General features: G+C 34.0%; 2 protein-coding genes across 4 annotated transcripts; one reads left to right on the top strand and one right to left on the bottom strand.

The window, feature by feature from the left end:
- The first annotated feature begins 797 nt into the window (after positions 1–797).
- On the top strand, positions 798–8,128 carry LOC112023228 (CRM-domain containing factor CFM3, chloroplastic/mitochondrial). Its single transcript, XM_024055845.2, has 9 exons — positions 798–2,174; positions 2,482–2,959; positions 3,044–3,174; positions 4,911–5,261; positions 5,398–5,554; positions 5,646–5,938; positions 6,026–6,085; positions 6,198–6,290; positions 7,633–8,128. The coding sequence occupies exons 1-9, from the start codon at positions 906–908 to the stop codon at positions 7,717–7,719; spliced, it is 2,919 nt and encodes a 972-aa protein (XP_023911613.2). The 5' UTR covers positions 798–905; the 3' UTR covers positions 7,720–8,128.
- A 1,313-nt stretch (positions 8,129–9,441) lies between these two features.
- Positions 9,442–16,394, bottom strand: LOC112023223 (uncharacterized). Of its 3 annotated transcripts, none has more exons than XM_024055841.2 (8): positions 16,226–16,394; positions 16,027–16,083; positions 15,093–15,208; positions 14,713–14,795; positions 13,484–13,605; positions 12,403–12,567; positions 11,413–11,506; positions 9,442–9,711 (listed from the first exon to the last, which is right to left on the bottom strand). In XM_024055841.2, exons 2-8 carry the CDS (start codon positions 16,049–16,051, stop codon positions 9,510–9,512), a joined length of 807 nt encoding a protein of 268 aa, XP_023911609.1. In that variant the 5' UTR covers positions 16,052–16,083; positions 16,226–16,394; the 3' UTR covers positions 9,442–9,509. The 3 variants fall into 3 exon arrangements, with proteins under 3 accessions (XP_023911609.1, XP_023911608.1, XP_023911607.1); XM_024055840.2 differs by having other exon boundaries at positions 16,027–16,102; positions 16,226–16,392; XM_024055839.2 differs by lacking the exon at positions 16,226–16,394 and having other exon boundaries at positions 16,027–16,219.
- Positions 16,395–16,840: the final 446 nt, after the last annotated feature.

Here is a 16,840-nt window from a genome sequence, read left to right as displayed (position 1 = left end):
TGTGGCTTTACTGTATGAGCGTGTGGCCTCTTTGGTTGGGCAATGGACTCCTCAGCCGTGGACATAACACGTGACGCAGGTACCTTATTTAAATTCTTGTACCCCACAATCATCATGCCTAAATACTAATATTTTTATTTATTTATTTATTTATTTATGTAGATGAGATTTGAACCAAAATCATTTTTCAATGACAATAGATCTACCAAAGAAATATAAAGTTCATATATTTTATAAATTGTCAAACTATTTATTTATTTTTTTAATATTTTAAGAATTAGATATATAAATGATTTGGAGTAAATGAAAAAAAGAAAAAGATGTTTTTAAGAATTTGTTTGGATTGAATGGGTTACCAAAAACCAACTGGATTTGACTAAATCATACAGTTAAATGGCCTAATTAAAAACTCATTTAGACTTTACAAACGGGTCAGATTAGTTAAATTGAATTACAAGTCAGATTTGGGTCGGGTCAAAAAGGACCATCCGACCAATCAGTTCGCTCCAAGTTTAAAAATTCATACTCTGGTCCGTTTAGATACAACCTATTGTTATTGAAAGTTGCTGAAAACTGATTGTTGCTGAAAACACTATAGCAAAATAATTTTTAAATATGTAAATAGTATCGTGGGACCTATGTTTAATATTTTTTAATATGTAAATAGTGCATGAACAGTATATAAACAGTACACACACGGTTTATGCACAGTCAATTTTGTCCCTGAAAGTCAACAAGTGCGAAATCCAAACGCAGGCAGCTATCTCCATGAGTCCAAACTCCAAACAGCTAAGAAATAGGCCGCGCTACAAGTCGTTTAGGAGTTTCACTATTCAATCCAAATCCAAATCCTAATCTTGTTAGAACTTAGAAATAGAAATGCTTTTCAGGAATCACTTTTCACCATGGCACTGCAACCATTTTCATTGAATTCTATCACTTCCCCTTATCCTTGCACTTACCCTTCATTCCCTTCTCTATACTTGCTTCTTCTCCAACCCCAAACTCATTCTTCGACTATTCCCAGAAGTCTCAGGCTCAGAATTTCTTGTTCCAATCAGACATCCCAGGTTGACAAGCGTCAACAACCTCAAAGAATCAAAGTTGCTTTTGAGACCACAAAGAAGAAGAGGAAACCCAAGCCGAGCTTCTTTGAGCAAATTAAAGATAAATGGTCGCTCAAACCCAGTTCCAAAAGAGAGAAATTTCCATGGGAGGAACCAGAAGAAGAACATGAAGATAAGGAGAGACAGAAATCTTCTGGGCTTTGTGTATCTGACTCAGGAATTGAAGCTAAAGAATCGGTGAGTGACCCAGTGAGCTCTGTGTTTCCGAACCGGGGTGTTCTGCCTCCTTGGGTTCATGGAAGCAAAAGTAATACCAGGAATTTACGGGTTCATTCTGAACCTGAAACTAGTACCCAAAAGAGTTGTGAACTAAGAGAAGATTTTGATGAGGTTGGTGGGCATTATAAAAACGGTACTGAAAGTGCTTTTGTTGAAAGAGTGGAAAGAATGGAAATTCATGAACAAGAAGTTGACTTCAATGTCATGTTTGAGAGAGAAGGTGAGGCATTTGATGAAATTCCAAGTGGGGGTTTAGAAAACGAGGAGACTAAGATTTCTAGTGGCATAAATGGCGTTTTTTTAAACAAAAGGCCATCTGGGAAAGGTGAACATTTTGAAACAAATGTAGGTTCTGTTGACGGTAGGAGAGGCTCAATTGGGTTACCAGGGAAGAGAGAAGGTGATGTACTTGATGAAATTCCAATTGGGGTTTTGAAAGACGAGGAGACAAAGATTTATAGTGGCATAAATGGTGTTCCTTTGAATGAAAATCCCAGGGATGAACATTTTGGAAAAAATGTGGGGTTTGTTGAGGGTAGTAGTGGCTCAATGGGGTTACCATGGAAGAGAGGGAAGGTTATGGAGTCTGGGGAAGGTGATAAGAGGAGCAACACAGAGTTGGCAGAGAGAAAGCTTCCAGAACACGAGCTGCGGAGACTAAGGAATGTAGCTTTGAGAATGCTGGAGAGGACAAAGGTTGGAGTTGCCGGCATTACACAGGCTTTGGTGGATTCTATACATGAGAAATGGAGGTCTGATGAAGTGGTGAAGTTGAAATTCGAAGGGCCTCTTGCAATTAACATGAAAAGAACCCATGACATTTTAGAGGTCAGTGTTTGCACATTGTTAGGTTCATTGTATCTTTTCTATTTCTTTGCTTTTGGATATTACAAATGCAACAATTTCAATGATTTTGGAGCTTGTAAAGAGTAATGACTTTGGCAACATATGCTTAACTGAATTGCACAGTCCTACATATTTTGATAAACTCACATATCTTTAGTTAAATGGGATTTTTCATAAATTTATTTGTTTTTTAGTTATGCATATCCTGTCTTGTTGTATTTTAGTATCAAGCGTTTGTGATAGTGAGTCTGCTAGCATCTTATTTTAATTATCTTTGTGCCTCTATCAGAGAAAAACAGGAGGTTTGGTTATATGGAGGTCAGGCAGTTCAGTTGTGTTGTACAGGGGAATAACCTACAAACTTCCTTGTGTCGAATCATATGCCAAACAAAGTCAAACTAATATGAATATGTTGGAAGATTCAAAAGGAGCTTTGAGTGATACTACACATAATATAGTAGTGGACACAATTAAATCTACAGAACCTTTTATCCCTGATTCTGCAAAGTATTTGAAGGATCTATCTAAAGAAGAACTGATGGAATTGAGTGATCTCAACCATTTACTTGATGAGTTGGGTCCACGGTTTACTGATTGGACAGGTCGTGAGCCATTTCCTGTTGATGCAGACTTGCTTCCTGTAGTGGTCCCTGGATATAAACCACCATTCAGACTTCTTCCATTTGGCGCAAGACATTGTCTAAGAAACAAGGAGATGACAATTATCCGTAGGCTTGCCAGAACAATGCCCCCACATTTTGCTTTAGGTATGTCATAATTAATTTTCATTATTGTATTCATATTCACAAATCTGGTTTCTTTATTACTTTGAATTTACTTAATTTTCATAGGAAGGAGCAGAGAATTGCAAGGTCTGGCAAGGGCAATGGTAAAGCTATGGGAAAGAAGTGCTATTGCAAAGGTAGCCATCAAACGTGGTGTACTGAATACACGTAATGAGAGGATGGCAGAAGAACTCAAGGTGAGACTCAGAAACATTGCTCCCTCTTAAATTTTCAGCATTTTAAAATATCTCTTGGGCTTCACCATCTAGCTAAAAGAAATATTAGAGTAGTTAGCATCAAGCATCATGAAGCAGATTTACATTGTTTTAAGTTAATTTTCCCACTTCAATGTGAAATCAATTATCTGGATATATTTTCCTCACAGTTTACTACAAAATGTAAATCTAAGGCGTCCTCATTGTATTAAGCTGATGATGAGAACTTTAATGCCCTTTCAGAAGATTCCTTTAGTTCATTATCTAACTAGCTTGAATGGTCTGGGAAATGTTATGTATTAAGCATGCAACAGACAGTTTCCAAGTTCAATACTAGCTCAATAAGTAGAGATTCTGTGGCTTTATTTACTGTTCCATTGCTTGATTTTCTGCACGTCACAATTACTTTGCACATTGATATAAAGCTTAAGAGGCAAACTCTCCTCCTTTTTCATACAATTTGGTGAAGATAGAATTTAACTGCACAATTCAGGTATTGCAGTCAGTGGGAAGTACACATCCAGTACTGGGAAATTAACATGCCATATAATTTCTTATTCCAACCATATACATTGTTACGTACACTATTTTTTTGGTTGGTGGCTTCTCAATTCCAAGCATATTATACACTGTTATGTACATTGTTTGGTGATTGCTTCAAGGGAACCAGGGCCTCCCAATTTGATAACATGGACTACTTCGAGGGAGTCCAGACCTCCAAGTTAGACTAGTTAACAATTTTTAAATTAGAAAATCATGACTATTCTCTAATCATTTTCAACATCTGAGTTTATACAGGACATATTCCAATTAGATAAAAGACAAATACTGACTTCCAATAATCTATCTATAAGACTCATCATAATTCATCCTAATCCAAACTATTGGATCTAATCCTAATCCAAACTAATTATTTGAATCAATAAACCATATCTCTATCATTATTTATCCAATAATAATTAAAATAAATTAGGCTCATAACATTCCTCCCCTCTAGAAAGCACTCTTGCCCTTTAGGTTCTTTCTTCTTCTGTCATGAAGTACTTCTCTTTGGTTTCTTACATATCATCATTTTGGATTTAAGCCTCTTATATATTTCGCAATGACAAGCATTTAGTTTTCCTAGGTGAATGGCATATAGTACAGAGATTGAAAAATTTTCATTGTTTTGTGACCTTACTTATCCACTCTTCAAGACCCTTTATGAATAAAGAGTAGTCATGGTTTTATCAAACTTGAAGGTTTGGACTCTCTCGAAGTGGTCCATTTTATCAAATTAGGAAGCCTTGGTTCGCTTGAAGCAAACAATAAAATAATTGTGTAAGTAAAAGTTAAAACTAACTTCCTATAATCAATCAATAAGACTCATCATTCATCCTAATCTAAACTAATCTAACTAATCCTAATTCAAAGTAATTTAATTGAATCAATAAAACATATCTCTATCATTTTTATCCAATACTAATTAAAATAAATTAGGCTCTTAACATTCATGAATGTGTTTTTTATATCTGGACCAGCCATGTCTTCTTTTGTATTATCTTTAAGGACAGGATACTATTCTGTTTCTTGTTTCTTCCAAGTTTTTGGAGATTTTTGGCCTGTCTTCCTTGTTCTAGAAGCTGGTCTAATCCCTTCGGCCCAGTAGCATATCAGATTGTGGATACTCAATTGTGGATAGCAATTCCTTCTTGACAGTTGCATTTTTATGCATGCAGAAATTGACAGGGGGCACACTAGTTTCTAGAAACAAGGATTATATTGTCTTTTACAGGGGCAATGACTACTTGCCTCCAGTTGTTACAAAGGTATTAAAAGAGAGGAAGAAACTGACAGATCTCCAACAAAATGTGGAAGAGCAAGCACGAGAAATGGCCTCAGCCTCAATTGTTGCAAAGGCCAAAGCTTCTAAAGTTCCATTGGTTGCTGGAACCCTTGCTGAAACCATTGCAGCAACATCTCGCTGGGGAAACCAACCAAGTAGTGAAGATGTTCAGAAAATGATTAAAGATTCAGCTTTGACTAGACATGCTTTGTTAGTCAAATACCTTCAGAACAAACTATCTATTGTAAGTTACTAAGAGACAAAATCAAATTTCTTATACAAAATTTTAGGACACAAAAACCTTCTGCTCTGGTATCTGGACACATAAATGCAAAATCATATCCAAGCTCTGATTTATATCTAACTTCAAATGGTCCTAGGCAAAAGGAAGGCTCAAAAGGGCTGAGAATGCTTTAGCAAAAGTGCAGGAGTATCTGGAACCAGCAGATATCCCAACTGATTTAGAAACTATAACTGATGAGGAGAGACTTTTATTTCGTAAGATGGGTTTGAGTATGAAACCCTACCTACATCTAGGTAAGAGTAGCCACTTTAATTCTGTACTTGATGCTTTTTAGAACCAGAGTTTAGAACCAGAGTAAAAAATTATTCTGTGTTTCTGTTTCAGGCAGGCGAGGGGTTTATGCTGGTGTCATAGAAAACATGCACTTACACTGGAAGTATCGCGAGTTGGTAAAGATAATTGTGAGAGGAAAAAGACTTGAACAAGTCAAGCATATTGCAATTTCTTTGGAAGCAGAGAGTGGCGGAGTGCTAGTATCTTTAGATAAAACTAACAAAGGATATGCAATTATCGTATATCGTGGGAAGAATTATCGACAGCCTCAAGCACTAAGACCCAAGAATTTATTGACAAGAAGGCAGGCATTGGCTCGGTCAATTGAACTTCAGAGGCGTGAGGTGACATTATAATAATTTCTTGGTCCTATGTGTTCACAAAATTGACTGATTTATATGCTTCCATTGAACTAATTTCCTGTTTTGCAGGCACTTAAGCATCATATCTCAGACTTACAAGAGAGAATGGAATTGGTGAAATCTGAATTGGTATTATAGCCATTGCTTACAAAGACAGATATAGTGATATTCAGACAACATTTGCCTAAACCAATCTTGTTTTTCCTGTTAGTAAATTATCTGTTTCTGCTTTTGATTTCAGGAAGATTTGAGAAATGGGAAGGAGATTGATGACTCAAAAACATTGTACTCAAGATTGGATGATCATAATGTTTCTGATGATGACATAGAAGAGGTAATTGGCCATTTAGTCCTCTGTATATAATTAATACAATGTGCCTCATGTCAAATTGTCGCTTTGGATTTGACTCTTCCAAACCAATATTATCACTGGCAGTTTTCTTCATTGACACAAAGAACTTGCTATGTATAGAATATGTGCCCTTTGTCCTTTTCAAAATTTTTATTAAAAAATAAAATAAAAGAAGAAGAAGAAGAAGAAGAAGAGTATGTGTGTCCTTTGTCATGGTTAACCTATTCTAGTCACTTATGCACTCAGTTTTTTAATTGTTTCTCATATCTACAACAGTGTAGGTAAAAGTGTGCTTAAACTCAAAGTGCAAACCCCAAGGCTCCAGTGCTTTTTGCCTCAAAAGTTAGACTTGCACTTTAGATGCACTTTTTCAAGACGCTCAAAGCACCCTTTTTGGCACTTTCTTGTCTTTTTCAAAAAAATAAACCAAAACTGAATCAAAACTATAGGATCTTGGCATTATTGATATAAACCATTGATTTGACATATTTTTAGTGTAACTTACTTATAAAATATATATATATATATATGTGAGTGTAACTTGTCCTGAAACCCACAACCCCCAGATCTTCTCTATTTTTATTTTTATTTTATTTTTTCTCCTTAAAACAGTAACCCACCTAGCTTCTTCTTATTATTATTCTATTTTTTCCCTTTTGAATATTTGCCTGGTATCAATTACCATATTGCTATATCCTGATATTCTTAGCTACTTTTGTGGTTGATGTTGAACATAGCAGACTAATTATTATAGACTTATAGTTATTAAGTGATTAAATTATTATCTAATATTAGAAATTAGTCATAGGGTATTATGGATATTGAAGATTCAAGGAAGGATATTATATGGAACTACTCATATCTAGCTGGTCCAAAAAAATAAAATGACTTGACTAGCAATTTTTGTGTTTAAATTGCAAAAGTAGGGCTTATATAAATGTTAAATGAATTATGAGAATTTTTTTTTTCAATTTATATGATAATTTGATTGTTGTATTTCTCATTATTAATTATTTTTATAAAATGGGTGCTTCACTTCAATTGAGCGCATGCTTGCACTTTATGCTTTGCGCCTAGGCTCCAAGAGGCCTTTGCGCTTAAGTGCGCCACACGCTTTTACCAACACTGATCTTTAAGTTATCTTTCCTGATTACTGTATCTTGTTTTGTGTTGGTTTTTTGGTGCAATATTGTCTATGCTGTGATCTGTAAGCAAATATTACTTGGCATGGTATACTATTCTTCCAGCCTCTTCAGATTAAATTCCTCCTGCTGCATGAGTTATTATATTTTTTATTTTTTATTTTTTTTCCTCTTGGATCCAGGATAAAGGCGAGGAGGCATATCTTGAAACATATGACATTGGGAGTGAAGATAGCCATGATCAAAATATGGAGCTTAGATCAGTGTAATAATCCATTGATTGTTACTTGGAAGATTAAGCATTGCAGATGCTTGAAAGGAATTCATTCATTCCGAAGGCCAAGCTAACTATGAGATGATAGCAGAATATATGCATTTCAAATGCTTGTTACGGAGGCTTTTCTTACATAATGCGTCAGCTATGATCATTGAGTTAACAGTTAGTGTTTATGCTGTTGCGCATGAACATCATGTTGTATACGTACAAGTCCTCTGCTGCTGTAACTGCTAGGAGTAAGATAATTATAATGTTATGACCAGTATTTTTTAAATATTTGCAACTGTTAGCAGCATTCATGTAATATATCACTGTAAATAAATTCATTCAGCAAAAATTTCATTAATGAATTATTATGATGTTCAGCTTCTGTTAAATAATATTTCAGAATACTAACATTTCATTCTTTTCTTCTTTTTCCTGATTTAATTTTTTAATTATTCCCCCCACCCCACTTCAAAGAAAAAAAAAGAAAAAAAAAAAAAGAGAGGATAAAAGACAAGATAAAACATCATATAATTGTGATATAATAGACAGATGCATCCAATACTGTCTATGTGCTGCACGAGTATAGTTTTAAGAGGACTGTTAAAGAGTTTAAGGTCAGTCTGAAAGTTTTGAAGCTTTTGTCTAAACCTCTTTTAAAATCTATTAAGATTGGTCATTAAATCTGAATTGTTTGGATTCAATTATGAAAATAAGTGTTTATAAAATAAATAACATTATCTAGCACTTTAATAATGTTCTTTTTTTCTTTTCTTTTTTTCAATCGTCACCTCTAAAATCTCAATTTGGTTGTCAAAGATTGTCACTACAAAGATATATATTAGAATAATGGCAGAAAAATGAGAATAAAATAAGTGAAAAAAAAAAAAAGTCAAAATTTCAGTTTTGAAAATATTATATATATTTTTTTCTTCATAAGATATGATATTATATTGTAGCTACAATCTATATTCTATTTCTATTCTGCCCATCAATTTCTACTGGAATAAGTTTGCTTTGACAAGTTCTTGAAGATATTCAGTAAGTTTTTCAAGGCGGCTGTGATTTTTAAAAGGAAAAACATGGCAATAAGATCATTCCTACATTCAACGTCTTTCTTCTGAGAGGCGATCTCAGCCTTACAAGAGTCAAAATTTCTATAAACAGGGGTTAAAAAATCTCAGATGCTTTAGATATGATTTGATGCTATGACCAAATGTCAAGGGTGACCACAACAAATTGTTGGAACCTGAGTGGGACAATGAACACTGGTTAAATTGGACAATACCATAATCCTCATTCTAATAAAGAGGTAAAAAATGGTTCACATTATGAACAATCATGCAACTGAACCTTGTCAGCAGAAAAAACAACTAGCAAACAATTTGTCATGATCCTCACTTCACGAAATGAGTTAAAGTAATAAGCACGTGCAGCTTTTATCATCTCATTACATAGGCAGGTTGTGATCATTCAACAGAAAGGTTAGAAAACTCAATCTGTTAAATATGCTGCTATTTGTCTTTATACTGCAGGTGGACACAGAAGTGCTTAGCTAGAGGTAACCTTGTCCTGCTGCAGAGCTTCTTTGATAAAATTCAAAACAACTGAGACTAATTCAGCTTGATGTGATGTGTATCCATGATCAGCTCCTTCTACAACATGTAATTTGTGGTTCGGTATTATCTTGGCAAACTCTAATGCATCTTGAACAGGGATGACCTAGAAAGGTTAGAAAACTCAATCTGTTAAATATGCTGCTATTTGTCTTTATACTGCAGGTGGACACAGAAGTGCTTAGCTAGAGGTAACCTTGTCCTGCTGCAGAGCTTCTTTGATAAAATTCAAAACAACTGAGACTAATTCAGCTTGATGTGATGTGTATCCATGATCAGCTCCTTCTACAACATGTAATTTGTGGTTCGGTATTATCTTGGCAAACTCTAATGCATCTTGAACAGGGATGACCCCATCAGCAGATCCATGGACTGTCAAAACCCTGTATATACAGTAATGGTGATTATTTACAGTAAAAAAAAAAAAATTATATTTCAATAACAATATGAAATGATATGCATAATGCGATTGGTGAAAATTGCCAGTTATACAGATAGTTATCAGCACCATAGTCAGCTGTAAGAAAATAGCCCATTTTAGTTTTACAACAAGAACAACCAATTCACCCCACCACCCCAACCCAAAAGAGAGAGAGAGAGAGAGAGAGAGAGAGAGAGAGATACATGAATTGTTAATGGTAAAACATTAAGTATTAGGCAAAAAAATTATAAAATGTCCCTAATAGCAAAAGCAACCTACTACAAGTCTGCAGGTTTTTTATTGGGATGTTATGGCTTTCCCTCCACCATAAGTAAGGCGTGGAGAGTGAGGGTTCAATCCAGTTGCATGAGTTGTATAAAACAATAAAAAATATTTCTCCATGGCCTCTGTTGGTCAATTTGTTTCATATGGGTTGGACTTTTTGGACCCACCAAAAAATGGGTCGACCCAAAACACTGCAATTCCAAGTCAGGTCTAGTCAAAATTTCAGTTTTCACTATTACATGACCCATATCACCCGTAGAGTGATGAAGTGAAATTCTTCCTCTACAAAATTTTCTATTCTAACCATTGGAGTCATTGACCCATTTATGTTTACTTTTCACTCCTCAATTTTTGTCTTTCTTTTATATCTTAATTATTTCTTCACTTTTATATGCAAAAGGTGGACTGGACAAGGTTAAAAACATGATATGGTCCACATCTAGTTTTTGTTTTTATGCCCTTTCATGGTGATGTTAAGATTAGTGAACAGTTTTGGATTGTATAACCAAGTATTTATGTATTATTTAACTCGAACAATGTAAATTTAAGATTTATATATTATTTAATGTTTGTTTATTTGTTCTCTTATTTGTATTGAAAGGAAGATGAGGAAGATGAAAACAATATGATTAAGTTTCTTTTTATATATATATATATATATATTTTCGTGTGGAAAAAAAAATTGCGGCTCATTCCAGGTCGATGTGACCTGTAAGAGATGGGGTGAGGGTCATAGGTTAGGTAACTCGTTTCTAACCCAAAGCCGGATAGATCAAAACCCGAACCCGATCAACCTGACAAGTTTTCCAGAACTAATTATGCATGGGTCATTCCAGATTTCAAATATGGCATAGTTAACAAGGTACCAAATTCTGAAAATCATGAAAGTGGCACAACAGTAAATATGACCTTACACAGAGAAAGTAATATAGGATTGGACAAAGTTTACCTCCAAACCCAAGTGGAGATTAAAACAATTATCCACATGTACTTTTAGTCACATGGCCTATTTAATGAGTTATGTGACTTGTTTAAATAATACCATCCCCCCCCCCCCCCCCTAACCCCCTTTTTTTCCCCTTCCTTCTCTTTTTTCCTAACTGAGCCCAAGTTAAGCAGTGAGCCTACCAGGCTTACAAAAAGCCAAAAAACATGGTTTAATCTTTGTGGGATATCAAGCTTTGTTTCATTCATCTAGAAAGAAAACAATTGCTAGCAGAATGTTAGAGATTGTGAACCATCAAGAAAAAATATGCTATGTAATTATGTTTTCATATTAACTAAGAACATTATGTAATGTTTCATAAAATATGATAAACTTGGTCAAGCAAGAGATGAAAGAACACATAAAGGCAAAATGCAAGAAAAATTAACTCACCGGCACTCTTTGTCTATCTTAAGGCATGCTTCATGCATATTTGTACTTAGGCGTTCCAGTAAACTTTCCTCAGTCACACGGAAATCAACACTTCCTACAAAGTATCAAAATATAAGTCACATTGTCTTTATAATTCATTCAAATAGTACTCCCTCCGATCCGACCCAAATTGTTGGTCATGTTTAGGAAATCTAACTTTTTAAAGGAACATCATTTAATGTATTGTCTTTTAGTCAAAATGTATAAGTTTACACAACTACCCTCATTAATTTAAACTTTAATAAAAGAATGGTATTAAATTTTTAGGGTAAAATATTATTTTGGTCCCTAACCTTTACAAAATGTTTGTTTTTGGTCCTTGAACTTTAAAAAATTCTTTTTTCATCCCTAAACTTTGTAAAGAGTTTTTTCAATAGTTTAGAGACAAAAATAGAGCTGAAAAAAGAACTTTTTTAATAGCTTAGGGATGAAAAACAAACTTTTGGTGAAGTTTAAGGGCATGAATAAAACATTTTCAATAGTTTAAGGAAGAAAGATGAACTTTTCAATAGTTTAGGGACAAAAAAAAGAACTTCTTAAAGTTTAAGGATGAAAAACAAACTTTTGATAAAATTTAGGGACCAAAATAGTATTTTACCTGAATTTTTAAATAAAGTAAAGGGTAAATTAAGAAATTTACATATTGACTTTTCAAAGAGGACTATATTTGGTGACATCCCAAAATGGAATAGAGGACCAACAATTTGGGACAAAGGGACTAATAGTTAATTTTTCTTTTTCAAAATTCACTTGACAGAAAATAAGCAGATAGATCTGCCATCATTGATGATGGAGTTATGCTTGATCCAAAATTCTGTGAAGAGCGAATTAAGCTAGAGCATATGCAAAACATTGAGGAAGAAAAGCATGTGAAAACAAGTACTTTGTAAACTGAAAGATTTCATATCATCAAGTATACATGACCTTGTTGGATAGAAATTAATAGATTACCTGTTTTAGTCTTAACGTCAATGAATCCATCCTCTTTGATTCTTTGCATAAAGTCTTTCCCCATGCGTTCTTCAATGCCTTTATTCAGGTCATAACGGCCAGAAAGATTGACAACTGTGCGAATATCATGATACTTAGCAGGGTAGAGTAGCACCACATTGCCTCCTGCATTTACATTTTCAGCACTTACAATTGATGAATTTACACATAAAAAGTCATTATTTTATTATTGAACTTCAAGAAAACTAGGTAAAAATACTGACAAAAATGAAAAATCAACTTTTAAGGCAAATGCAAGGCAACATACATGATGAAATGAGATTTGTGTCATTTAACGATTGTGGATGCAATTTCACATAGAAGTTGAATCTAAAGATTACAAATTCTAAATATCTCATTTTGAAGCAAGAACCTTGGAATATATTTTAAATAGTACACCAAAGTTATATGTGCATTTGGGAAGATCAAGCAGATAGAAATTATTTGCATTTCCTACTAAGGAAATATTCCATAAGCAGAAGCTAATGCACAAATATCAGTGTGCATCTATGTTTATATGAACAGCACCAGGACATGGACAGCTATCATGACATCCACACTCATTCCCTCCCATGACTGCCAGCCTGCAGCTTCCACCATTCCTACTAGCACCACTATTCTGGAAACCGGATATCCTCTCCTCCATTTAGAAGAAACATTTATTCTGGACTAGGTCCCATCAAAACAACATTAGAAACATTTATTCTGGACTGGGTCCCATCAAAACAACATTATTTCTAGAATTAAAAAATAATATATATATATATATATATACACAGAGAGAGAGAGAGAGAGAGAGAGAGAGCTCTTGCTTTGAGTTTCAAAAGACTTGTATAAATGCAAAGAAGGCCCAAAAATGAAGATGATGATGATGATAAGAGTAAAATAAGAGGATACAGAATTTCGGTTGGGGCCCAATGGGGCAAGAGGGCATAAGACTTTTTTCCAGCTCTAATTAGTCATCAAAGAGGAGAAAAACCATGTATAAAATTTTTCCTTTCTTATCAGTGATATTCATATGTTGAGTATGCTAACAATTTACCTTTACTATGCCCAATAATTGCACTTATTACACGGTTTGCTCCAGAGAAGTGTTGGATTACAGCATGCAAGTCATCAACCTCTCTCCAATAGTTAGCAAACTGAAATACACCTTCACTTTCCCTGAAACAGCAAAATGGAGCACTAAAATCACATGAAAGGAAATGTGTTGGGTAAGAACTACCAAGATTGACAGTTGACACTCAAAACTAGAACACATATCACAACTTTAAACCACAGAAGAAGAACATGATACAAATGGAGGAACAAGCATATGTCAGTAAAATAAAAATGCAGTCATTCTTTCAACAATTGCAATGTTGACTTTAACTTCTTCTTCTTCTTCTTTTTTCTTTTTTGTTGTTGTTGGCAAATCAATCTTATTGTGTGTCCTAGAGAGGCTAAAATGTCTGGCCAATGTAGTATAAATTGAAGATAATAGTCTCCTTCATTAAGAACAATAACAGGAATTTCACTATGGTCATTAACTAAACCAGACTATCTATAATAACAAAATCAAAATAGATAAATAAGTTGTATGCTACCATACAACAAGCCTATAAAGTGTTTCACATATGTGCTCAACCATGAGTGAATGACTTCTCATGTGGTTAGGATTTTCCTTGTACTTGAATCAAAGAGAATAGATAACCCTGGCAATAGAAGTGAAGGATTAAATACAATTCTACACACATCAAAATATTGTGGTATAACTTTCGAACTAAATCATTACATTAAGACTGATGGATTTCAAGTTTACGTTTTTTTGATGACTCACAACTCCATTCAGCAACACATTTGGTGAGGAGTCTGTGGACTAGGTTTTCATTTGATAAAGTTACGGCAGATAGCAGAGATGCAATTCCATAAGATTCTTAGATTATATAGTTTTTTTTTTTTTTTAATAGGAAGATTCTTAGATTATATAGAGAAAATTAATTCACTTTTTTTAAGGAAAAAATTGATTGCTGCTAAAAACTTTCATGAATGATGAGATCAGCCAAGGACAGCAGCAACCAGAGAAGCAGAATTTGCATTTAGGTACCTTATTAAAGCATCCACCATTACAAGTTATATGCCTTCTATTACTATAGTAGTTGTGGAACTGCATAAATATACGTAAAGACTATCTTCAAACAACTAGAAGATAGAAGTAGCACAAGTAAAGAAATCTTTATAATAATCTTTTAAGAGTCCAAACAGTTACAACCAGTAATTCTGCCAGCTTACCCATTTCCAGCAAAGTCAAAACGGAAGGCACTGATTCCTTCATTTTCCAGTGAAACAGCAAGGTTCACCATAGTATTATATTCCTGGAGGTGGAAAAATATCAGTTGTAAAACTCTTCCTCAAAAGGAAACCAAGTTACAATGTTTGCCTATATATTCATAATTATACACATATTTACATAATTACATCCAACAATCAAACTTCCAAAAATAATAATCATAATAATAATATAAAAATAATATAAAAACCCTAAAGCAAAATTGATTTTTGGAAAACATTAACTATGAGAGTACTAAATAAAACTGGGAGGAACAGCTAGAGGGGTGGGGTGGGGTGGGGTGGAACTAACCACTTTTCTTATTAGAATTAGAAACACCAACCTTTGAAGATTGAAAACCATGGCATAAGATTATAACCTCTGAAGATCCAGTTTCATGTAATATGCCCACAAGTTTTTCTCCATGTTTATTTGGTATTATGACTTTCTGCTGAACCACTGAAATGATGCAATTCACAAATCAGTAATAACTTTTTAGACATATATCGAGAAAAACAACATGCTAGAATGGTTTATCATCTTAGAATGACCTTTCCAAACATGCAAAGTAAGTAAAAAGAGTGTTCAAAGTTTATCTTAATTCTTTGAAATATTAAAGAGGACAATTTCCCAAGTCAAACAATAGTGAAGCTTTGCTCTAATACCCCCAGAACAAGACTTAGAAACAAAACAAATTTTAGCAAACCTGACCAACTCATAAACCAACTTGAACACTACAACTAATCCCAAACTTCTTCGCCAACAAAAACCAAACCCTGCAAGGCGAATCTACCAAATGCACATCTTGATTCAATAACAAAACATCACAAATCAAATTCACAAAAATGTTGAAGGTATCTCCATAAAACAAAGTAGCATTTCTATTGTTTCACATCAGATTCAATTCATGGAAGCGTGTATGAAATGAAGTACAAAGACCATCACACATAACATAACAATCTTCTCTGGGTGTTTCACTAATCTTATTTCTCTTCCATAATGCTTTAAGCTAAATCCTCACTGTCATATAAATTATTGCATAAAACAAAACACAAACCCAAAAAAAAACTATCGGTTACAAAATGAACATCACATATAATATATCCTTTATTATCTAAAGCCACGAATTTGCTATTATTTGCTAACGGGTCCTGCTCAATTTCACGGTTTGTTTCTCGCACATAAACTTGGTCACACATACAAAAACAGGGACATACATTTATGCACATATACATAGATATATAGGTATGTACGAGTGAAATGATGAATTTCATTACCTGGGTTTTGTGTAGTTTGGGCCATCTTCAAGGTTCTTGTTGTGGAGCTGTGATTGCCTGAGGAGAAGAAGCGCACCTGGTCAAAAGAAGATCTTGGTGAGATGGGTTTTTTGAAAACCAGTGAATTTGGGATTGGGAGCACTTGATGGAAATTGTAGTTGCACAACAAAAGGGTTTCCATTCCTGATTTATTACTTACAGCTTGTTATCTTCAGAGTTCAGACTTCAGAGTTCTAACCTTCCCTTGTGTTTGGAAGTGGACAACCAGTGAATAATGATCATTAACTGCGTTTTTGTTTTTCCATAACTAATCTAAACATTTTCTTGTTTTCTTTTTCCCCTATGTTTTTTTGCAATGTAGTCTCTTAGAATTTTTTATTTTTATTTTTGGCCATGGATAATGGCATTATTATTATTATTTTTTTTTTTTTTTTTTGGGGGAGAGGAATGGATAATGGTAATTGGCAACTAGAATATGGTGGATTTGGGGTAAAAACTGTATTTTACTTGATGGAAGTTTGTTCATGCTAGTTTCAGAGAAGAATGACTCCAATCCCCAAGTTACATGTTTTAAAGTCATATATTTGAGGGTTTCAATTTGTGTGACTTGGTAAAGTTTCTTCTCCTTAAATAAGGTCTTGCATTCAAGTTCGAGGGATACCAAAAAACGTTCCATTAATAACTTGGTTGGATGTTAAAGAACAATTATTATAAAGTAGACTCCAAAATTTTCAATCCCTATCATATTTATATTGAAAAAAAAAAGTTTTTTTTTTTTTTTGAGATTCGAAAAAAAAAAGTTGTATATGTAAAA

This window comes from Quercus suber, unplaced genomic scaffold (genome assembly GCF_002906115.3).
Source record: "Quercus suber isolate HL8 unplaced genomic scaffold, Cork oak 2.0 scaffold_199, whole genome shotgun sequence".
Lineage (NCBI taxonomy): Eukaryota > Viridiplantae > Streptophyta > Magnoliopsida > Fagales > Fagaceae > Quercus > Quercus suber.
This window is presented reverse-complemented; position numbering and strand designations above follow the sequence as displayed.

Coding starts and splice junctions, on each gene's coding strand:
- LOC112023228 (XM_024055845.2), top strand. CDS start 906: ATGGCACTGCAACCATTTTCATTGAATTCTATCACTTCCCCTTATCCT. Junction 3,175..4,910: donor GGATGGCAGAAGAACTCAAG/GTGAGACTCAGA, acceptor TTATGCATGCAG/AAATTGACAGGGGGCACACT. Junction 6,291..7,632: donor CTGATGATGACATAGAAGAG/GTAATTGGCCAT, acceptor TCTTGGATCCAG/GATAAAGGCGAGGAGGCATA.
- LOC112023223 (XM_024055839.2), bottom strand. CDS start 16,207: ATGGAAACCCTTTTGTTGTGCAACTACAATTTCCATCAAGTGCTCCCA. Junction 13,606..14,712: donor TTTGACTTTGCTGGAAATGG/GTAAGCTGGCAG, acceptor TTGCTGTTTCAG/GGAAAGTGAAGGTGTATTTC. Junction 9,712..11,412: donor AAGATAGACAAAGAGTGCCG/GTGAGTTAATTT, acceptor CTGTATATACAG/GGTTTTGACAGTCCATGGAT.